Source organism: Perissodus microlepis, chromosome 14 (genome assembly GCF_051167445.1).
Source record: "Perissodus microlepis isolate ML-2025 ecotype Zambia chromosome 14, ASM5116744v1, whole genome shotgun sequence".
Lineage (NCBI taxonomy): Eukaryota > Metazoa > Chordata > Actinopteri > Cichliformes > Cichlidae > Perissodus > Perissodus microlepis.
Genome location: NC_140474.1, coordinates 27972273 through 27996206, shown reverse-complemented (window position 1 = coordinate 27996206; position 23934 = coordinate 27972273). Strand labels below are relative to the sequence as shown.

At 44.9% G+C, this 23934-nt stretch overlaps 2 protein-coding genes across 5 annotated transcripts in view; one reads left to right on the top strand and one right to left on the bottom strand.

The window, feature by feature from the left end:
* Positions 1-15339, top strand: part of ankrd13b (ankyrin repeat domain 13B) — a 46342-nt gene extending 31003 nt beyond the window's left edge. For all 3 annotated transcript variants that reach the window (XM_084950781.1, XM_084950780.1, XM_084950782.1), the window contains 9 exons: positions 884-950; positions 1691-1772; positions 4498-4562; positions 5497-5633; positions 6519-6676; positions 6935-7123; positions 9088-9251; positions 11445-11521; positions 13582-15339. In XM_084950781.1, coding sequence (XP_084806907.1) covers positions 884-950; positions 1691-1772; positions 4498-4562; positions 5497-5633; positions 6519-6676; positions 6935-7123; positions 9088-9251; positions 11445-11521; positions 13582-13783 — 1141 coding nt within the window. In that variant the 3' untranslated portion in view covers positions 13784-15339. The remainder of the gene's footprint in view (positions 1-883; positions 951-1690; positions 1773-4497; positions 4563-5496; positions 5634-6518; positions 6677-6934; positions 7124-9087; positions 9252-11444; positions 11522-13581) is intronic.
* Positions 15340-16565: 1226 nt separating this feature from the next.
* ssh2a (slingshot protein phosphatase 2a) overlaps positions 16566-23934 on the bottom strand; it is a 28403-nt gene continuing 21034 nt past the window's right edge. For both annotated transcript variants that reach the window (XM_084950776.1, XM_084950774.1), the window contains 7 exons: positions 22158-22251; positions 21039-21167; positions 20830-20876; positions 20539-20685; positions 20248-20448; positions 19283-20159; positions 16566-18806 (listed from right to left, as the gene is read on the bottom strand). In XM_084950776.1, the coding sequence (XP_084806902.1) occupies positions 17175-18806; positions 19283-20159; positions 20248-20448; positions 20539-20685; positions 20830-20876; positions 21039-21167; positions 22158-22251 (3127 nt within the window). In that variant the 3' untranslated portion in view covers positions 16566-17174. The remainder of the gene's footprint in view (positions 18807-19282; positions 20160-20247; positions 20449-20538; positions 20686-20829; positions 20877-21038; positions 21168-22157; positions 22252-23934) is intronic.

Sequence of the window (23934 nt, the reverse complement as noted above, 5' to 3'; positions counted from 1 at the left end):
GGGACATAAAAGGACTGTCGTGTATATTAGCTTGAAAGACATATTTTTCCGTTACTTCAGTGTATATATAAGATAAACTACCTTGAGAAGTGGATGGAAGATTATCGTATGCCTTGGCAGTCGTTTGCATTCGTGTTTAGCGCTGGTCCTCTTGGGGTCTGTTTGGCCAAAAATCATTTACAAAAATGCAACAGGCTGCAAGTTAGTCTGTGATGTTGCACTTAAACAAAACGATGCTAGTTTGTTTTTTTGTTTTTTTAGTAGTTCTGGCCTTGTTTATACTATTTAGCATGCTAACATTTTGCAAAGTACAGTTCAGGCTTGTGAGATTGCCAGTATTTTCCATTAAACTAAATCTTTTGATAATTATAACAGCTTATCCACAGAGGAGCAAATTTCCAAACAGCCCGTACAGTTGTTGTTGACGAAAATCTAAACAAAGTAGGATGGGAGACAGGCGTGACAGCTTTTTGAGTAACAACCCTTAGGAGAATTCTCCCAAATGTCACTGATAAAATAAAAAAATAAATAAATCTGATATTGTTTCACTAATAAACTTGAAATAAAGCTGAATTGAATGGATTAACCAGCCTTGAAAAGTGAGTTTTTGTGCTTTGAGGAATTCAGTGGCACGAATAAATCACGAAGATGCAATATGGCTCGCTGACTTCTGGCAGGTTTGCTAATTGCACACTGAACTGCTCGTCTTCACTGGTGACAAACAAGGCCAGCGTCTTCAGGATTCCTCTTGTGAGGAAACTTGTTTTTTGAGCTTCCTCTCCTGGGTACTGTGTCCTTGAGCTTAGATGTAACCCAACGCTGCTTTATTATGGCTTTGAGACGTGAGAGAGATGACCTGGGATGTGCTGAAACTGTGTTGCAGGAACAAGACGGGCATCCTGGGATGGAGGAGCGAGAAGACCGAGACGGTGAATGGATATGAAGCAAAGGTAAGCGGCTCGCTTATCTCTCGCACTGTCCAGAGAAAGCCCAGCCACTGTTTGATATTTGATATTCAGGTTGATATTCCATGAAAGTTCACTTAACTTGAAGGATTTCAATTCCTGAATGAATAAAATCCAGAGTTGTTTCATGCTTTAAAAAAAAACCCATTGATCAAGATTCAGCAGCACCCAAAAGACCAGATGGCCTCTCAAATCAAGTTAAAAAAAATACATTACCATGTTACCTTGACCCCATTTGTTTTCTTTGTCCCCCTCGAGGGATCGATGGGTGGCAAGTGTCAGACTACCGGGCCATCTGTCACCGGTGGGTTTAAAAGCCCTTCAGATGGGCTCTACAGTAAAATACTGCTGTCTATTTTCTGCTTCATTGATTTAGAGTCGCAACCATAAACAGACAACGCATACAGAACTGCTCTACCCCTGGAAGCTTTTAGTTCTTTATTTCAGTCGTGTGTAGTCAGTGTAAACTCAGTATCAGCAGCCTGCTCAATATTTAATCAGCGCCTGATTTTTATGGTCACTGTTGAGGAATTCCTGCATTTTGCTGTGGACTTGTCGGACTGCAGACTAGCAACTAGGGTGCACAAAAATCACGGCTTTAAGGGTTTTGGTTTTGCTTTATAGCTTGTATGGTGACAAGTTGTTTTTTGGAATTATTGCTATAGCTATGAGGTGGTAAAGTGTGCGTGAACAGAAAAAAGGAGTTATGTGTCTTCCTCTTTCAGGTGTATGCAGCATCCAATGTTGAGCTGATTACCAGGACCAGAACCGACCATCTGTCAGACCAGAACAAGAACAAGATAAAAGGTAAGTCACTTCATCAGGATGTCGTCACGCCTTTTTTGTTCCCCTGCAGCTGAATCTCTCCATTACATCCTCCGCGCCGTTGTAACCCGCGGTCCAAGTGCCGAGACATGTCCGATAGAAGAGTCACCGATGACTAATCCCTCTCACCTGAGCTCGATGAGATCACCCCGAGGCTGCGGCTAACAGCCCGTAAAGTTCTCTCGGTGGCTCCGTCTCATTTTCTGGTTCACATCATAAATCAAACAGGATTAGCAGGTTTCCCGCTCTCCCTGGACCGTCGCTGTCAGCCAGGATCAACCATCACACGCTCTTCTGAGAGAGCTCCTCTCTCCCAGGTCACAATCCCCATCTGCGCTCTGCTAATATGCACGAGGAAAGTGTTCTCAGAGACTCGGTCCATTTGCCCATTTCCTTGAGCTGCTTTTCATCATTTTGTTAACGCTGTTAAAAAAAAAAAAAAAAAACAACCTTTAAGTGCTATCTATCTATCCTAGAAGAGGCACACACTGTATCATCAGCAGCTGTAGACAGATTAGATGACCAAAGGCTGAAATGTAGATCAGTGCTTTAAAAACCACAATATAGTGATGGACCTTTGCTCTGCTTTTAGTACTTATTCAGTTTCTGGTTTGATAAAGACAAACCGCACCACCACGTCCAAACCACACACTATCAAGCTGCTCACTTTTTTTTTGGTGCTCAGATCTAAATGAAAAGCAGCTTTTGAGTTTCTCCACTGTGGATCTTTTAAACCCCTCGATGTCTAATTTTAGGAATGATCCTGGAGTTTATGATTGCAGATTTCACTTTTGGTATTTTGCAATATACAGCTTTTCAAAGTAGATGGGACTTGAACCATTAGAATCAGAATTAATTTAGATTTTTCCACCTTATTTAGTTGTTTATTCTCATTGTTCAAGAAAGAAGTTTGATTTGAAGACAAATCTTTATCCTCATTTGTCTGTATGCGAAGTCCATTTACATACAAGGACACACCATATCTTAAAGGCCTCCAAGTACCACATCGCCCCAGTAGAGCACTTAACTCTCAGACTGCTGGCTTGTGTTGTTTCTGGGGTAGAATGGGAAGCAGAGCCCTCAGAGGTTTTGTCCTGTTAAAAGTGAGTTTTTCCTCCTCACTGTCATCAAGCACTTGCTTATAGTGAGTCATCTGATTGTTGGGGTTTCCTCTGTATTATTCTGGGCTCTTTGCCTTACATATGAAGCCCATTGAGGTAACTGATGTTGTGATTTAGTACTATGTAAATCAAATGTAAAATAATAGAACAATTTTTTAAACCCATGTAATCATAAAAAGTTGCCTGTGTATGGATAACTGAAAAGGTTATTTGGTGCGTCACTCATCATTTTTGAAGCACTGTTTCCTCAATAGTTAGTCAGGAGAGGGACAAGTTTCCACCTGCGTGATGTCTAGGAGCACACCGTGATGTCATGGAAATGATGCAGCTCAAGACAGGGGAGGGTTTTCTTAGTCACCACCGAAAGTGAAGTGACCTCATTTGCAAGTCCAGGTGATGTGGAAATAAGTGCCACTCCTACCCAAAGTGCAGCGGGAACAAGCTCACTGACAGTGTGTGGGCTGCAAACACACTCTCAGAGGAAAACAAATTATTTTGACCCAGTCTATAGTTTGGGATGATAATCAACAACTTTTCTAAATCCATTGTAAGATGCCAGTGTTGAGTCTCTGCAGGAAATGGCTAAATTAGGTGCCAGTATATAGAAGAGGGTGTCATTTGGACACCAGGTCATTTCACCCAGTCAGGAACCTTCCTAAGCCAAAAAAAGATGATTCCACTTCACCCCACATGCTGACAGGGCCGGTCTGAGATGACAATAGAGTGGGGAAAAGGGAACACAGGCATCTACAATAAATGCGCTTTAAAGTTTGACAAGCATGTTGAATGTCTTAGACTGGATTTTGGGTGATGAGCGAATGCCTCATGTGGTCCCGTAGCAGGAATTGGCCGTTAAGACCTCAAATATTCTCAAGATTCTTGTATTATCTTTTGATTTGTGTGACAAATGTGATTTTTTTTCTCCCGTTACTGCTGTGCCTGTTTCCCAGAATAATGACGGTGACACATCTCCAAAAGTGATGCCCTCGCTCTTTTTTATTGGAGCACTAAAATCGTTGTCTTGAAGAAGTGCTATTCAACTGGCATCTTACATGGATGAGATAAAGAATTGAACTTTTTTCAAAGGGGGAGAAATATGTCTATGATTTAATGAACTATAGCAAAGCAGGGTGAGAGAGCCTCAGAGCAGGAAAAGGTCAAGTCCAAGAGGTGGAAGTAGGAAAAGTAAGAACAATGTTGAGATTCTCGTTGTCCAGCTGTAGTCCGTAATTAGTTACGTATCAGGTTCTGCTGTGAGATCTGCTGATATTTAGGCTAGACCACCTTTTTTGCTTCTATTCAATTAAGCTGGCTTGCCTTGGTTTGGTTCATGCTGGCTCCTAGCAGATAAGAGTGCATTACAAAAAGCTTCATGTAATGCAATAAGGCATCCTAAGCAGAGCATTATAGAGCAAAATGACACTGTGGACAGTTGCAGCGGCGATAAATGAGCCCACACAGAGGGCTGTGCAGTAATCTGAAGTAAATGTGTAAAACAAACAGGACAGCATGTATTTTGTATGGATGTACTGTGATTATATAAGTGCATTTTTTTTACTTGTTGCTGCTGCTGTGTGTCTGAGCAGGTGGGAAGACTCCACTGCAGAACTTCCTCGGGATTGCAGAACAGCACATGGGGCCTAATAACGGGGTGAGCACACACTCGATTTGAACATCGTCACGTGAAACATGAACGGCAATCGGCGCTGTGACCGTCATCGCTGTTTTCAGGGAAATTTCCTACCTTCTCGTGTTAGCGTTACCCCGCCCCCAACTCGATCGCCTCCTCTTTGGATGGTCAGGCAGTGTATGAATCCCGACTGTCGAGTCGACCGTGTCAACAGCAGAGGCTCCAAACCGCTCTCAGATATTGATTATGTTTTTTTAATTTGTTTCTGCTGCTGAGCACCAATGACTCATACCTCCCTGCTTCTCCTATTTCTGTATTCTGGCTCTTCACTCGCTTCCCCTCCCTGTCGCCTCTGCACATCATCATCCACACACACACACACACCCCAAAAAAATTGAATTTGCCATTAAGTTCTTTTGGGCAACAGATAAAATTGGTGCACAGACAATGAATGTATCCTGAGCTTGTGGCTTAGCACTGCAAAGACCCGCAAAGCAAAATCGGCCGTAAACTTTAAAGAGGCACTTTGTCTTCTGTTTCACAACTCTTTGTTTGCCCGTAGCAGGAATGGGTGTTCCTACTTTTGACAGGTTTAGTCATGCGTCACACCGAGATAGTTATTAATGCAGCGAGCCAGCCGCTGTAATAATGAATAGTGAAATAAGAAACCGCTTTATCAATTTTTTCACAACTTCTGGCTTGAGCACGACTCCTTCAAAGAGTTGTTAAAAAATGCCAGTAGGTAAAAGGAAAGCCTTGAAATCTCTACAGAGCAGAGAATAGCAGAGAAAGTGAGTTTGAAAAGCCTCTGGTATTGATTAATAGTCCTTTGCATCCCTGCGAACAGAGTCGTTTTTCTACAGCTGTAAAAGCTTCACTATCTTTAATACGGCGACATGTTATAGCTGGATCTTTTTTTTGTAAATTCATGTTATTCACTCCTCACTTTGCCCAGGCTCTGGTGACCCAGATGTCGTCCCCCGTGGTGACGAACCCCGCTGCGCTGACCGCCGAGGAATACTTCAACCCCAGCTCGACGACCACTCAGAGGGATATCGGCCACCCGTGCCAGCTCACAACCAAGACGCAGAGGTGACACATGCCCACGGAAAAAGAAACAAAAAAACAAACCAAACATTCAGCCATGCGTAGAGCACAGTCGCCCTGAGTCGCAGAGTCGTTGTCAGAGCTGACAAAATGATGGACAGAGAAGAGCCTAGAGGAAAATCGGCCGTCCGCAGCAGCTGACCGCCGAGCTTCTGAGGTGAAAGGCAGCCAGATGACAGCGGCAGACAAACACTCAGGTTTTTACAAAGCTGGTGGAGAGTCGAGCAATTAGTGGGTTTCTGCAGTCGATCACTCAGCTCTGACTCGATGACTCATGGCACATCATCTTCGCTCCAGCGTATTAACAAATGGAACAAAACAAAAAAGAAATGAAAGAACGCTTTCTGTGTCACTCAGGGAGCAAAAATCAAAAGAAGTCAAAATATGAACTCAGTGAGGAAAGTAAAAGCAAATAAAAGAATGATCTGAGTGTTCAGGTGTTTTTAGTAACATAGCTGATGTTATTCCGCTGCCCACAAATCGGGGTTGTTGCTCTGTGTTTTGGGTCTTTCGGACATTTCCAGTACCATCGTTCTTCAAGCGGGTAATGAAAAGTTGCTGGACATCAGGAGGACGACGGGTCTGAGGTTGTAGAGCTGCCTCTCAATCTTGTGTTCATTCATTGGACAAATTAGAATATGAGAATTGATCGGCCTCGGTTTGAGAACGACTCAGCAGCTTGTGGACAGCCACTGTTAGCTGATGTGATCAATGTCTTTGTGCAGCTTCCTCCGGGCAAACATTTAACTGTCTGAGCAAGAGCATAAATTGCTTCAATTATGCTTTAGTCAGAAATGTATTTGCTGATATTTATTAATTAACTCTTTCTTCCTGCCTTCTTTCTTTTCCTATACGTGTGCTCGTTCCCAGGTTTAAAGCTAAGTTGTGGCTGTGTGAGTCCCACCCTCTTTCCCTGGCAGAACAAGTGGTGCCTATCATCGATCTCATGGCGATCTCGAACGCCCTGTTCGCTAAGCTGCGTGACTTCATCACTCTGCGTTTGCCGCCTGGCTTCCCTGTCAAGATTGGTGAGCACTGTGAGATTGAGACGGATGATGGGAGGGGGCTAAGATGTGTGCTGTTTAAATAAAGGGGGAGGGCGCAGTTATGGAAAGGTTGGAAAATGGACACACAGATTAATGGAAAGTTAAGACATGCAGAGAAAGGGTGTAAAAAAATGACCAAATTACTTATAAGATGTATCAATCATAAAAACTGAATAACTGATATAAAGGACATGTGTGTTATTGGAGGATGGGGGTGAAATGTCTCTCCTCTGCTTACAGAGATCCCTCTCTACCACATCCTGAATGCCAGGATCACCTTTAGTAACCTGAATGGCTGTGAGGAGGGAGCCGGTGTCCGTGCTGACAACGAAGTGGTGGTGGAGGGCGAAAGACAGAGGGACACCCCAAGGACAGACACCCCTTCTCCGGGCAGCGACTCGTCCAGCGTCTCCAGCTCTAGTTCCACCAGTAAGCGCCTCAGCTGTAGAATGTCTGTAGAAGCTTTTTCTTTTACTGCTCCACAAAAAAATGTTATATTCTTTTTAAACATCAGTGTAATTTATTATATGTATATTTTGTGTTAATAATGTAAGTCTGCAAAATATTGTCACCAAATTGTTGAACTAAATTGAGGCGAGTACACAACATGCCCCCTTTTAGACACACCCCTGCGTGGGACATGTAATCCTGCAGCAAGTTATCAGATTTGAAGATCATAACAAACTGTAGTCATTGGTTTATCTGCATAGACACATATTTTACGTTAATGTCTGTAGCTTTATTGGACAGCATATAAAATGGATGTAACTACCATGACGTAATTCTCTCGAGTCTCCTTTAGATGTCTTCCAGATGAGCGTTTAGTTTTTTATTCAGTATGATCGAAAACAAGTGACTGAGCCCATAAACTCATCAGGAAAGTGTTTGCAGTGGTCAGGGCACAAAGCTGTTTTCGCCTAGACTTCTATAGTAGTGGACAGTTTTTTTTTTGCAACCACAGCTGTTGCCATCTGGTGGCCTTTAGATAGAGTGCAGGTTTTCAGGCGTGTATGCATTGGCTTCATTGTTCCAACCCAGAAGCTGCGTCTATCAGTTATACTGCTGCTGCGTAAGGCAAACAGCAGTGGTGACTAATACAGCCACACTCCTGACTTTGAACCTAAAAAAACATCCAGTCCAATGCATCTGGCATAGAAACCGCCTACTTTGCTATTTCTGGCAATGGGATACAACACCTCTGACTAACCAGTGTTTGCTGGGTGTTAATTACAAATACTCTAATTATACACTTTGGAAATTTCAGCTAATACACATTACTGTGCAAAGGTCTTGAGGCAATCCTCATGTCTTGATATGTTTCTAGGAAAATGGGAAGAAGGTGCAGCGATTTGCATGGACACGTGCACAAAAATAACAACAGAGTTTTTACAATTCCAACGAGCTTCAAGGTCAATATTTGCTGTGATCACCTTTATTCTTCAACACAGCCTGAACTCTCTTAGGAAGGTTTCTTTACGTAGTCTTCAGGAATACTTCTCCAGGCTTCTTGTCGGACATTTAAAGCTCTTTTCTGTGAAGATGATCCCACACTCTCTCAGTAATGTTGAGGTCTGGGCTTTGGGACGCCAGTGCATGATCAACATTGTGTGTTTTTCTATCCAGGTATGATTTTACTGCATTGGAAGTGTGTTTGGGATCACCTTCACGCTGAAAAAAATGAATCTATGCCAGTCAAATGCTTTTTGAAAGAATCCCAACACCACTTAAATGAATCTCCAGATTATGACATCATGTTTTACAGATGGCTGTACCTCTTTCTCGATCTTCTTCAGACATACTGATGATGATTTGAAGCAAACATTTCAAATCTGGGTTCATCACTCCATAAGACCTGTTGCCACTGATTCTAAGTGTAATTTAGCATACCTCAGCCTTTTCTTCCCACTTACGACCACTGAGACCAGTCTCCTAGTAACAAAGTGTCTAATGTTACAATATAAAATTAGTTCTTATTGACTGTTATGTGTAGACACAACACGGATTCATACTTTGAGTTTTTGAGTTTGAATGATTTATTGGTATTTAGTGGCTAATGTCTCTGAAAATAGTCAGGTGCAAAAGTACACTTTATTACAGGCTTTGGGTCAATAGACTGAGGTTTTGCCTCAATAGGTGACACATGTAAATCTGCAAATATGAAGTGTTTCCTGCCAGATTTGTCTACTTTCTCCCAAACTTCTGCTGAGTGACAGGCTGACACTTGTAAATTTGTGCAATATCTGTTAATTCAGGGGTTTAAGTCTCCTCGTGCTTTCTTTTACTCAGAAAAAAAAGCTCTTGTGTTTTTCCGCTCCTCTCCTTTAGCCTCCTTTACTGCCAGATAACACTCCTTCCCATCTCTTGCCCTTTGCCTTCCCCCCCGTGTGCTGCAGTGTCCTGTCGAGCCAGCGAGATTCCCCCGTGTGTGTTTGAGGCCCCACCTGGATACACCATGCTAGGAGGCAAACAGAGAGACAGCATGAGGGAGGAGGAGGAGGATCTGCTGCAGTTTGCCATACAGCAGAGCCTGCTGGAGGCTGGCTCCGAATACGATCAGGTGGCTTCAATGTGAAACTCCTGAGAGATCATCTTTTCTCTTCTGCAGGCAGCTTAAATCAGTGCTTAACTGGCTATTAGCTAAATCAAACTGCTTCATATGTTTTGCTCAGGCTACACGTGCACCGTTAGCAATGATCCAGATAGCATAGTCGTTTAAAAAGACTACAGCAGGGTTCCTATTTCTAACTGAAGACTCTCAGTCTAGCTGGCTTTTATGACAGTTACATTGGCAGTCATCATCAGGTTGGAAGCTAAGGTTAATGTTACACTTCATCATTTTTGATGGTGCTGTAGAGGTTGGGTGTATTCCCCGCATCCTATAAAGAGCAGCTGATTGTAGCCTACACATAGTGAATGAACCTGTGTCAGCATACTGGAAACGCTACACTGTGGATGAGCTGAACATATTTCTGTTTTAATCAAGCCCACAGACTAGCTAATGGATGACTTGGATGATGCTTAGGCAGTGCAGTTGCACGTTATGAAGTTCATAATTTATTAATTTATACAAAACAGTTCAATTTTTGATTCATATGGGACGCTCAAATTCATGTACCATAAATTCTTATTCTTCTCTGTCATTGGGTTGCCCAAATTGTACTAAAGGCTCAAAAAGTGTACCCTACACCATTGCACCAAGAGTAGTTGGAACCATTGTTGTCCAGTACTGTGTGTTCAGAGATGCTCTTCTGTGGCCTTTGGTGCCGTTCAATCAGCTAGCTCAAAGCAGTCAGGCCATAAACAAGGCATTTTTACCCAAATCTCAGACCATTCTCTTTAAACAGCAGAGATGTTTTTGTGGGAAAATCCCAGCAGATGAGCAGTTTCTGAAATGCTCAGACCAGCATGTCTCACACCATCAACAATGACACATTTAAAGTTCCTTAAATCATCGTTCTTCCTCATTCTAATGCTCAATTTAAACTTCAGAGGATCATCTCGGCCGGGTCTGCCCAAATTCAGTCGCGGCCATGTAATCGGCTGATGAGACATTTGCATTAAGAAGCACTTGTGTGCATGTATATCTTTAGCAGCCTCTGAGGTGCATCTCTGCTGCAGAGATGCACCTCGCCAAACTGATGTTTTGCAATGTGTCTCGTTATGTGTTCCAAACATGTTAAATCTGATATGTCACACACAAATTCTGTGTCTGTTTAAACAGTAGACAGTGGAGATGCGGCTTTCCCATACTAATATGGTGCTGACGCGTTACTGTAATTAATGGCAGCGGAGTATGACATATCTGTGTGTATATTTCTATGAGCAGGCACAGGGAGCAAATGTGGAAAGTATTCTCCCTGCTTTTAAATTATACAGCGCAAATGGCAGCAATAAATTTAACCATAAGTCAAGCAAGACCAGACAAATATATGCAGTGAAGGAGGGAAAAAGTGAGCTGTTTTGAAAATAAAAAAACAATCAGTGCTGAAGTAAAATCAGTAAGTAGAATAAATTGGCTCTGATGTGTGGCGCACGCTGCCTGAGGATCGGCGCTGTTTAAAATCCCAGAGATCCTCGGTCCTGATAGCCCTTGGCCTTCTTCCAGACGTTACAGAAAGTGAGGTATAAATAGGCTCTGTGAGACAGGTCAGAGAACATCCTCTGAGTTTTCTTAGCTGAAATACACAAGGGGAAGGAGCAGAGGAGGCAAGGGCACGGTTGCAGCTTAGGCTTTGTGCTGCAGTTTGTGCTCTCGTCTCCAGCAGCCGTACCGAGCGCTTCCACCGCTGCGCCGCTGAGAAAGGTGACACTTTTAATTACTGCTCTAATACCAAAGCAGGACAGGTGTTAAAGGATCGCACCGCCGACACGCTGTGTTTTACAGAATTAACTGCTGTACAAATCTAGCTTACACTGTATCCTGTCATCTTCTAAAAAAACAGCTTTTGTTCACAGCTTCCATATATTTCTGTGACAGTGTGAAGCTGAATTTGAAACTTGAACGTCTATATTTAACAAGTGCTTCTCATCTTTATTAATCACTGGTAGCATTAAAACTGAGCGTGGACTTGAGTAGGACCGCAGCCAGGATCGATCATTTAGTTTACGACCAAGGCAGCTGGCTGCGTCTCTACCATACGTTAACAGGAAGCTGCTTACAGGGAATGAGGATGCGTTTGTTTTGCATGCACCGCTTCCTGCAGCGCTCCTTCACTGACTTCCTGTGCCGCCTTCTCTTTTGTGTGCCCAGGTGACCATCTGGGAGGCGCTGACCAACAGCAAGCCGGGGACTCACCCTCTGTCCTGCGACCCGAGTCGTGTCGAGAGGTCAGAATGAAAGCCTTTGTTTTATTTTGGGGGATTTTTAATGACTCCCACGTGTTTGAGTTAAAGCTCTTTGTTATCGGGGACTTTGTTAGAAAGTCTGATAAAAGCGTCAGTGAATGAAAGAGAGCGGGACTTTCATTGTCAGCAGCGAGGGGAAAAAAGCCCCCGCATAAATCTCCTTGAGTGCCAGGATGAAGGCGATTATATCCTGCCATCCCTCCACCGCATTGTCTCTGACTTCCTCTCAGCTCTCTTATGTGTTGTTAATCTTCAGTGTCTCGCACTCCTCTGTGAATTTTTTTTTTCCTGTGGTTCTTTCCTCCCATACTTGACTCACATCCTGTATTCCTGTCCCATTCCCTGCTCTATTCTCTTATCCATCCTGCTATTCTCCCCCTCTCCTATCTGCTATCTGAGCTCCTGTGTGTGTGTGTGTGTGTGTGTGTGTGTGTGTGTGTGTGTGTGTGTGTGTGTGTGTGTGCGTGTGTGTGCGCGTGTGTGCGTGTGTGTGTGTGTGTGCAGAGAGGGGGTGTTGGTGAGAGGATGAGAGAGTTGAGAGAGTTTCCTGCTTTCTCAGTTGACAGTGCTGTAGTTGACTTTAGCCTCTGTTATCTTTAGACAGTGTTTCTCTCTCGGTGCATTCCCTGTTTGCAGATGGCTGGTTGGATTCACAGACTGTCCTATTCTCTTTGTCACTGCCTCCTCCCCAAGTCTTGCCATAGCAGTGTTTACTCGAGCCCAAGTTATAACCTGAGGGGAAAGTGTTGGACCTATAGACCGACACCAAGAGAAAGTTGCAAAGCTGTAAAAATAAGAACAGAATGCAATCTCATAAACCCAAATGTTACTGTAGAACACAGAAAATATGTCAGATATTGAAAAAATAAGCTAACATGTCAGCAGATTGGAGGCAGATTGGCTCAGTGGAAGCGGGACTGATCACTTGAGCAGTGCTGTCGGCATCGAGTTTGACAGCGTGGGAAAGAGGAAGTGATGTAAATGACAGACCAGCAGTCAGACACCCAGGAAAGCAGGCGGCTCGTCCTTGATGAACTTAAGCATAAGTTTGATTTCTAAATGCAGTGCTGCCCGAGGGCCCAAAATCATGGGCCAGTACTGCTTTTCTGCCTCATCCAGAATTTTGGCAAATTGGTGAACGTCTTTACTCATGAGAAACGCTGCCTGTCTTTTTCTACCCAGCCGTCTTACTGACCTGTTACCCAGTTAAACTAATCAGTTGCAAAATGTCCCTCCAGCTGTTTCTTTTTAGCATCACTTAACGTTTTTGAGATGTGTTGCTGTGGGGCATCAAGTTCCACATGAGCTAATACTTTTCTAAAGCAGTAAAATGTTTAACCATTTGACATGTTTTCTGTCTTCCACTATAAATAAAGTTAGTGTCTATGAGATTTTCAAGTCAGAGTCCCAAATTGTATTTTATTTGATGCTTTTTTTTGGCATTGCGGTTGCAGAGAGAAATGCTTGGGTGTAGTGTCCTCAGAATGACTTGGCTGAAAAAAAAAGACAGTGACAGCTTAAATGCTTGACTCCAGGGTTTCTGTGTCCATCTTTTATATACAGTCTGTGGTAAAAACAGTTTGGGTTTTTTTTAGTATGTCGTGATAGAACCGAGCACAGTTATGGGAACGCATGTCTCGCTGTGTCTCTTCTGAAGCCTTTGTCACAACTTGTTTTTAAATAAAGCGTTTACTAAGACTCCACAATGTAGTCTGCAGCTAATTTGAGTCGATAATAGCTTTCTCCCACCGTTCATCAAATCTGCAGAATGACAGACGGTAATAAATGGAATCAGGACGAGACAGATCCAGGTTTAAGTTCCGGTGAAGCGTTAGATTAAAAGACAAAGCAAAGTGTCACGATGGAAAGATAAACAGCAATCAGAGGAGATTCTCATAACCTGGCAACCCAGACCTCATTCATTATTAATGCATTGTGACTTACAGTGAAAGCATTACTGACTTATCCTTATTATGAATGATGCCTACTGTGCGCCCACTGAGGAGGTTTTTAAACCCGTGTTTCCTCGCCCCTGTACGCAGCACCCCCCAGCACAAGCCCCGCCCCCCCACCAGCCTTTGCTCCACCCCCTCCAAGAAGAAGCCGACCACCTGCAGCTATGACGAGCAGCTGCGTATCGCCATGGAGATCTCAGCCCGGGAGCAGCAGGAGGCGGAGCTTCGGCAGCAGCAGGAGGAAGAGGAGCTGCAGCGCATCATCCAGCTGTCACTCATGGAGAAATGAGCCCCTCACCCCACACCCTCCCTCTGAACCAGGCGGTCCTGCCAGGGTGGGGGGTCTGGACTGAGGGGAGGTGGGTGGAAAAGGGCAGGTGTCCACTTAAAATCTTGGAAATTTAAAAAGAAACCCATCTTAGAGGTAACATCTGACCTGGCCGTCCCTCCCCTCGCCTCAGCCAGACCCTTTTCCCATGAAGCCATGAGGTGGTTGCGTCTGCCCGGCTTCACAAAGCCAGAGACGGACGCACGCCTGGTCTCTCTTCTGCCACATTGGCACTTTCTCGACAAGTGCCAGTTTACAACCAACGACACATCCGGTACAGTTTAACAGGAACTCCGTCTCGAATTAATGATTTCTTGGGGGGTGTTTTGCAAGCGTGCGTGTTTGTCTGTGCGTGTGTGTGTGCGTTTAAAACAAACCAGCTCAACGCACAGAAGGTCAATAAGGTCAACTAAACAGTTCCCCTAAATGTAGTGTGTCAGGCCAACTCACTGCTCCAGCACCTAATGCACACTCACCCCACGCTCCCGTCATCACTGAGCGCGTGTGGTTTTCAGTTCTGACTGCATCGAAGAGCGCAGCGGCGTGGAGAACGCCTTCCTCATTTGAAGGCCGACAAATAATCAGACTTCCTCAGTTTTTAATGAAAATTTTTAAAATGATGGACTAATGTGTTTCTTCTTCTTCTTCTCTTTTTTTTTTTGATTTGCACAAAATCCAGATGTACTGTACTTGTGGGTGAAGCACATATATGACTGTTAATGGATGTTTGAGTTTGAGCACAAAGTTTAAAACAAAAAAAGAAACCCAGGCCGGGGTCTAGTTTTAAACCCTGACGCCGGGCTTTGCAAGGAGCACAGTAATGATGAGACTCCCAGATGAACACTAGGTGTGTACTAACTATACTGTATGTGAAGTAGAGCATTTATTAATAAAAACAGTAACAGGAATAAAGGTTTGTATGTGGATCGTGGGTTAGAAGAGTTTTCTCTGTAAATTTGCTTTTTCTCACCTTACGTGAGCTGATGGTTGTTTGTTTTTGTTTTTTTGTGAGTGTGTTTCTGTGCATTATAATATTTCAGCATGGTCTGCACCCAATGGAAGGGGTGGGGGTCTTTTGTGACCTACGGCAAGTTTCACTGAGCAAAAGCTGAAAACTAAAATCCAGTGTAAAATCACCCCTCAAGTGTTTTCTTAGAAATTGGCAGGGTGCAAATGTAGATGAGCTCTGAGGGACTTGTTTTGTTTTTGTGTGGAGGATGATGAGAGCAGGGACACCTTATGCTCTCTGTTTTTTTTTTTTTTAATTAAGTGAGAAATGTAAAACTTTCACACTCCAGTATCAGCACAAACTGAGGATACCACCTTCTCTTTTCCTTCTGTAATTCATGGTTCTAAGCTTTCCCGGTTGGGTTAAGAAGTAAAAAAAATGCTCCTTTTGTTTTTTACTTTTTGAAAAAATGTTGCAAAACGTTAAAAAAAGCACGATGTTTTCATGACGTATGCTGGGAAGTGAATTGACATGATTTAAATAAAGGAAAATCTTTTTTTTTTTTGGAGAGCAATGTACAAATGTGTTATTTGATTTTTTTTTCTTAAGCCTTTCAAATGCTCTGTAAATCCCTTCACCCCACCCCACACCACACACACACGCTACAGTTTTTTCAACGTTAAGTTCGTTTCCGTGGTCCTCTCCAGTGGAGGACGGTGACAAAAGCAATTTATTTCACACGAGATTGGGGAATGCTGCGGCGTCTGTCAGCACCAGAGAGAGCTCATCTGTTTTTAGCAGCTGCCACCTTCATCATCGTCCCTGTGACATGGATTCCCAGAGCTGAAGAAGTCTGATCCAACTGGGTTGGTTTTTTTTTTGTTTGGCTTAAGTTATTTTAGGCTTACAAGGGAGAAAAAAAGGGGAGCAGATTAGAGGCTGTAAAACCTCCAAGAAACAGCACTCAGGACAGAGAAAAAAAGGACGGACCAGCAGTGCGCATTATGAAAAATACCAGGACTGTGGAAGGTACCGAGCTGCAAGCCTGTGTGAAACGAATTTGCAAAGAGCTGCTGATATAAGTCACGTTCAGAGCATCAGTATGCAAAGAGGAAGGATGCCAATCTCAGCCTTTCTCCTCTTCTGCTCCACTGATTTTTATTCCCTCTCCTCATGATAAACACACACACATATTTTATTTGAAAATCCTTCTGCTGTGTCTGCTGAGGTGGATTTAATTGGTGAAAACGTCAGGGGATCTCAGCTTTTCCTCTTGATTCACTTAAACCACCAAAGAGTCTTTTGGTCTTCATATATGGAGCCTGTGAGTTTTGATGTCTTAGTTATCTCCAGCATCTCTTTTTTTAAAAGCAGATTCAGTCCTTTAATGTCAGTCTGTGCCTCGTGTCTGTGTGTGGGTCTCTCAGCAGGGGCTCCGGTGGCCTACATCTCAGTATTTAATTACCCACATGAAACAGTAGGTAAAATGTCAGCCTGGAATAAGCTGCGCTGAACACTGATGGAGATCATTTCCCACTGGAGTTGGCACTGACGTGCTTAAAAGATCGGTTAGTTGTAGTTAAAAACGAGAGGTAAAATGTATTTCTATTAAGGATGTGCTTTTCAGTCATTCGAAAAGAGAAGCTTGGTAGTGGCAATACCCGATGTCATGAAATCCAGTTTTAGTGTGTGGATCAGCCTGTCCAGCAGGTGGCGGTATATTTAAAAGCTGGCCTCATTTCTTTGCCTTACATGGGAGTGGCTAAAAACAGAAAAACTAAGGAGTCACTACAGTTAAAACAAACTCACCACCTTTATTTACTGCTAAAGCAATTAAGTAATAATAATAATAAAAAACAAAAACAACATATCAGCTTTGTCCTGGTTTAATTAAAAATCTGAATAAAGACATGTCTGCCAGCTTTGAAAACAAAACCACAGAGACAAGTCTACTGAGAACAGTGCAAAACAACAATCCTCCCCGGGGTAAGAAACACGTCTCAAATTTTTTTAAAAAGAAAAAGAGTCATCTAAACAGTAAAGTGCATGGTTTGAGAAACAAAAGCCCCTCTGGTTGGAGTTTTAGAAACTCTGAACAGGCAGCGAGGGTCACACTTAAAAAAAAAAAAAGGGGACACTGATATAAATGAGTGCATGAGCACCGTTCAGTCTTAGTTTGGACATTCATGACACTGTACAGACGAACCTGAACTCCAGTTCATACAAACATCCAGTGGTTTCCATGCAAATATATGCTCATCATTCATGTCTTGCATACTATACACATAACACCGGAGAACACACACAGGGGGTTACAGCTGACATTCATACACATCATGCGGTCTCTTTCACACACATAAGCGCAGCTTCAGTCGCATGTGTTCCAGTCTTGCTGATCTGAGGTTACATGGTGTTGTATAGCAGAGTGACGGCTCGCTGCTGCTTCTTCTCAGCGGAAGCTTTGCGAGAACGTCTTGACGAGTGTCCTCTCCCCGGCTGACGGGATGCAGGGACCGTGCTGCTGCTACTGCTGCTGTTCTCTGACTCCTCCCGTTCTCCTCTTTCCCCTCTGGTGGAGGGGGAGAGGCCGAGAGGTGGAGGGGATGTGTCATCACTGCACGAACCTGTTCTTTCAGAGCAGGGCCTCTGAGCCAGCACTTTCTGCTTCTTCCATGTGTCGTCCGGGTGAGACTGGGGCGACGAGGGCGAGTCAGGCGAGTGCGACAGTGTTGCTCTGTTGTGCGTCCTCAGGTCCAAGCTGCTGAGGTCATGAGCCGACAGCTCCAGACAGTCCAGTTTAGCCAAGGAGGCCGATCTCTTCATGAGAGACGGGGGGGTGAGCCCCGCCTGGCGGATGCGCGCCTCTAGCTCTGTGGCTCTGTGCCACTCTGTTGGCTCCAACAAACTCCTCTGCTCCTGCCTCTCTAGGAGCTGCTGCCCCACTTTCAGAGCTGGAGGGCTCTCTTCAAAACTCACCCCTTTATAACTTTCTGGGTCTGTGTCCATGGCGTCTCTTGGCCCCTGAGGCTGCCCCAGTTCTTGTGCTCGACTGTCTGCCGTCTCGAGGGCGATGCCCTCGTGAAGAAAAGCCTGCAGCTCTCTCAGCGTCTGCTGAATCTTCTCCAGCTCCTGGCTGCCTCGGGCCAGCCTCTTCTGGGCAGCGCAGACGGGGCCGCAGCCCTCTTGCCTGACCCGAGAGCTTTCATCCGTGTCCGACTCCTGCAGCGTCACGCCATCCAGAGTCATTTGGTTCGAACAGTCCTGCAGGTTTTGGCTATGGAGCTGGCCCCGTCTGAGAGACTGGGCTGAGGTATCTTGAGATGATGCTGATAACTGCTCAGCAGAGGCCAGTGATGATGTCACTGTGTGGCTATCTGTGGATGTGTGCACACTGACAGGTATAGCACCAGAGACTTGGCTGATATCTGACTTTGGGGAACATGAAAGGTCTTGGAGGTCGCTTGTGCCTGAGAAATCGGGTCTTTTGTGTGACCCCGTGTGCTTCTCTTCATCTTTGGATGTAGCATTAGCAGAAACAGCCATGTTCTCTCCCTGAGTGATCCTTTGTTCTGCAGCGTGCATGGGGGAGTGGAGCACCACGTGTTCGGAGGATACGGACAGTCTGACAGGAGGTTGTTCGCTGCTGGGCGAATGCAGCGGAGACCGCTGACATGCCACCATCTCCAGTTCCTGCTTCAGCTTCTGCTCCAGCTGCTTGGTGGCCCGCCGCACGGAGCCCGCCGGCCAGTCGCACAACAGCGTGGAGGGAGGCTGAGGGTGTGAAGGTGGAGTCGAAGAGGTGTGCGTGACTTCAGAAGACTCCCCCTCTTCCTGATGTTCCGGTCGGATGACCTGAGGACTGTGAGAGGATGGAGGGAGTGGAGAAGATGAGGAGGAGGAAGGAGTCTGAAGAGATGCGGCGGGGTGTGATATGGCTTCGATCTCAGTGACAATATGGCGGACTGATATTCCGTTGTCGTGGTGAGTGTGATGAATCCGGTCAGGACTGGTTTTGTCAGAGCTGTCATCAGACTCCTGAGAGACAAAGAGAGGATACAGACTTTATTAGCACAGCCATTGTGAGGCTTTTATTCCAAGCAATGACTTATTAGCTCAGTCCTGTTTACACCAGTTTACACTCTTTTATAATCCACATAATACTACTGACAACTATTTATAGGAGGAGGTTTGGTCTTGATTATTCTCTCATTGTCCAGCAGGTGTCACTGTGATCAGCTCAATCTATCTGCTACCACACAGTCCTCACATTCACTCAGATTCCAGTTTACTTCCCTCTGATTAAAACTTTAAAATAAAACCGTGGATACTATTCAAAGTTCATTTAAATCTCCTAAATCAAAGGATTTGATAGAAATTTTTAAATTTTTCTCTTTACAGCTGATGATGATGACAAAGGTCACTCTGAAAAGTGGTCGTACAACTGAGATGCTATTAAAAAACAAAACAAAACAAAAAAACAAACAGAAAGAAGCAGCTGAATGAAACCTTACCTGACTCATCTCATTCCTCTGCTCCTCCTCGTCTTCGCTGACCTCTGTTTCTCTGTCAGTTGACAGAGACGTCCTTTGCTGTGCCTGCTCTGAAAGCGTCCGATGTCGGCCATCTTTGGCCAGCCCCAGAAACTTCTCCCGGGCGCTGAAGAAGTCGATGCTGTCCGTGCTGTGGGTCGATGACCCGTCTGCCTCACCGCGGGTATCCAACTCGCTCGGGTTGTTGTTGTTGTCGTCGCTGGGAGCGAAAGCCGAGACCGGAGGCGAGGAAGTGGGAGTCGCAGGGCTGAGCGGAGTGTGGCTGTTGTTCGTTAAATCAGACAATGATTGGTTGATCATATCCGAGTCAGTGGATCCCAGAGTGAGAGGAGAGACTTCCTCTGAACTGCTTCTGTCGGGTAAAATGAGGAACAGCTCCTCTGGTTTGCCCACTGAGCAGGACAGATGTGTGGGAGTGTCCCTGTGAGCGCGCTGCAGTTCAGGGGTGGGAGGTAGGATGTGGAGCGATGGTGGTGGAAGTGGAAGAGCGACGGGCACAGTGATGGCCACGCTCGCCGAGCTGCCCTGCTTTTCCTCTGGGACCACGGTGGCTGCTCGGGGTCTGGGGAGGGGAAGCAGGCGGGGGTCTGCGCAATCTGATCTGACTTCCTGAACCAGCGAGTCACACACTCCGTTGGAGAGTGCGTGCGAGTCTTCGGGCTCGGGGCAGAGCGCCTGCAGCACGGCCACACCCAGGAAGTGATGCACAGACGGGGAGGAGGTGTTGTTATTGTGAGAGTCAGCGCGGTTCAAGGAGGGAGATGAAGGCTTCGAGTCCAGGCGATCTGATAGGTCGCTGTCACTGTGGGAACGCCATAACTTATTATGCCTCTGTTTGCTGAAGAAGAAGAACAAGAGGGAGAGAAGAGTTCGTTAGCTCCAAATTCCTTCTAAGGAACTGTACATGTTTCTGCATGAGAGCACACCTTGCCAGCAGAATTCCCTGATACTCCTCCAGCTGCTTCATGAAGGAAGGGTTCGGCTTGGTGACGGCCCGTCTTTCCTTCACATAGTCAAAGGCGGTGTCCAGGTTCCAGCCGTACTCCTTCATAGCGTAGGCTATCACTGTGGAAGCAGAGCGGCTCACGCCCATCTTACAGTGAACCAGACACTTGGCACCGGCTTTCCTAAAGTGGGAAGAGAAAGAGGCAGGGTTGAAGCACATGAACTAGTGAGAAAGAGGAGCTTAAACTGTGTGTGTGTGGGCAGAAGCCTACTTGGCTTTGGTGATGAACTTGTACGTGTCGTTCCAGTACTCCAACAGGTTGGTGGCCTCCTCATCGTACACTCTGATGTTGTGGTATTCAAACATCCCCGGAAAAAAGTTGTCGATTTCCCGGGTCACATTCAGGATGTAGCGCACTCTGGAGGAGAGACAGGAGGAGGCGTGTCAGTGTGATCTAATGGATGTGACGATGATAAACGAGCTACTCGTTTCAATCGACTTTAACGAGAAAATGTATTTAATACATCAATTTTAATCTTAGCTTAAGTGACTGATCTCTTACCCACTGTTCTGCAGCTCCTCCAGGTTAGAAGCGTTCCACTCTGAACCCTATAAACAACACAGGTCCAGTCATTATTAACAGCATGCACTAAGTTCTTTTTATTTACAATTAGAAAGACAAAACAAGGTTAGATGCAGCTTTTCACTGAACCTCAAGTCTGACATGGCAAACGTTCACAGGCTAATGGAATCAAAGCCCAATTGTCTCACCAAGAAGACGTGATCAAATATTTCCGTGGGGCTGTCCATCTGTCCCAGGATCACTATCATCTCATTGTCTATGAACTCTTTAAACTCCCTCAGGTTGCACACCATCTGGATCTCCAGCTCTGTTCGGATCTGTGAAAGTTCAGGCAAACAATAAATGGTCTGATGACAGCTGATAACAGCAGCAGGGAAACGCAGAAAATCAGGGCATAAGTACATCTTTACAAGTAATAAAACCACAGACTGTACATAAAAGATGACTGCAGCCTCCGCGTCTGAAAAGTGAAGCCAGTGGCGTAAACATGCATTCTTTCTCACGACCATCATGAAGAGACATCTGGCTGCAAAAGGAAGTCTGCACTCAAGCTTTTCAGAAAATGACCCTGTCGCTCTTGATTTATGACCCCTGTAAACACTTTAGTGATGAGTGTATAGCCCCAGTGTCTAGTTTCAATTCTAATTTAAATTGAAGTTACTTTGCACAGAAAGGCCCCTCTCCTGGAACCAGTTTCCAGTTTGGATTTGGGAGACAGACACCATGTCTACTTTTAAGATTAGGCTTAAAACTTTCCTTTTTGCTAAAGCAATTGGTTAGGTGGTTAGGATTCAGGTGACCCTGAATCCTCTCTCTTCTACAGTATGTCCTTTTATCCTGTCTTTCTCCCCTCACTCGCCATCCGGTGGCGGCAGACGGCCCCGCCCCTCCCTGAGCCTGGTTCTGCCAGAGGTTGCTTCCTGTTAAAAGGGAGTTTTTCCTTCCCACTGTTGCCAAAGTGCTTGCTCATTGGGGGTCATATGATTGTTGGTTTTTCTCTGTATGTATTATTGTAGGGTCTACCTTAAAATATAAAGAGCCTTGAGGAGACTGTTGTTGTGATTTGTTGCTATATAAATAAAACTTAATTAAATTGAAAAAGGACAAATGACACATGACTGAGGACGCCAATGTTCACATTGTGTAGACAGCTGGTTGGAAAGAGGAGAGAAGGAGGCCATCTACAAGTGCAGTGTTCACTTCACAAGCCATGAGAGATGTCATGGTGACTATATCCACCTTTAATGTGCAGTCTATAGTTAACACCTACATTTAAGCACCAAATGTAAATTTCACTGTCCCCTCACCTCCTTTGAGGTGACGTTCTCCAGGTCCTTCTGCATCATTATCTCTCTGAGGCGCGTCTTGATCAGCCGTTCTGTGCGCTCTCTTTCTGTGGGCCTGCACATAAAACACACAAAGACCTCCATTTAAAAACAACTTTAACACTTGGCCAAAGTAAAAAAAAACAAACCTCACTTTGAAGACAGAGCCACCTTCACAGCTGCATTACATTCATGTTCACTTTTACGTAAGTCTCAATGACATTACTTCTACCAGAGAACTACAGCTTTGTTTTGTGCTCCCGTTTGAGTTTGTGCTCTCAGATTTTCTGTTCCCCTCTCCAGTTTCTCAGAATTAGACAAAGTCCCCTTGTAGGATCTGCTTCTTGTTGTGCCGCGCTGTGTTCCTAAGTGTTCTGGCTGGGGGCCTTTCCGACGTCACACCGACGATACCAACAAGTGGCCTAATTGCCTCTCTGGAGAGAAGAGCTCAGTTTGTCTGTGAACGACTTCTTCTAACATTTTTTCTTTTGTTTTTTGCTTCAAACTGATTCCGGACATCAGCACACAGCAGTGTGGGTCAGCAGCTACAAAAAGGGGAAGTACAGTGACCACAGGTGTGTGACACTGCACAGATGAAAGCATCATCTGTGTTGGAAATGAGGTAGGAGAGGGGCTTGTTTAGCTCAACCCTGAACATTTCCCTGACCTCATGAGAACGAGTTGAGTGGAACGAGGGTTGAGTGAGAAAACAACAACAACAAAAAAAACTGACACGGGTTATTTACTGACATGCAGTAACACTTTTACCTCACAACAAGCCTCCACTTGTCTGCAGACGGCCTGAGGGAGGGAAGCCTAGTCAGGCAAAAACACAGACTATACAAGGGCAAATGACGACATAAGGACCGGAGCTAATGAGTAAATGAATAATGGAAATTTTACGCAGCTTCCCTGAATTGCTTGCAGGTAGATAAGATTATTTTTAGTTTTGGGGCAGGGGAAAGCCATGTCAACAAACACTGACATGTCACGAGGCTTTAGCAGCCTCCCTGTCCGGGAAAACCAACAGGAACTTTCTGTGTTTGGCTGTAAGGGGCAGAGCCAGATCATTCCGAGAGAGACTGTGTGTGTCTTTGTGTGCGAAGTGTTTAAACGTATGGTTTGAAGTGGCTTTTTTTCTGCCCGAACTGTTCCTCATTATTTCCTCAAGTAGCCCCCGTCTTTGTGCTCACCACCTGCTCCTGTCTGTTTCTCTGCGACTCTACTTACCTATGAGTTTATCTGGACTCCACTTTTCCATAAGTAAATCAAGACAGCTAAAGCCTTGGCTATTTTAGACTCCTGAAGACCCCCAAAGAGAGAGTGTGTGTGTGTGTGTGCGCGAGGGGAGAGAGGCAGACAGTCTAAATAGGTAGCAGAGCATGTGACGAAGCAGCAGGGAGGGGAATTTCCCTGGTATCAGTGAAGACAAATCTATTGAAGTCACTGCTTGTATTTTTTTATGTTTCCATGTAAATATGTTGATAAGGCAGCGTTATTCATCATGTTGTGAACACGTTAATGATTAGGCACCTTTGTAAACATCAGCGCTTCAGGCTTTTGTTTAGGTCTGTTGTTTTTGCCTCTCCTGGAAGGTTAGAGAGGGCACGTGGCCTCATTCCAGAGTCCATGGTTCTGCAGACTGCAATATTTTAGTTTGGGGATGTAGCAACACTTGTTATGCTTGTTAGGCAACGCTGTTAGGAAGATGCGACTGCAACATATTTTTAACTTTTCACAGAAACAGCCACGGTGAAGG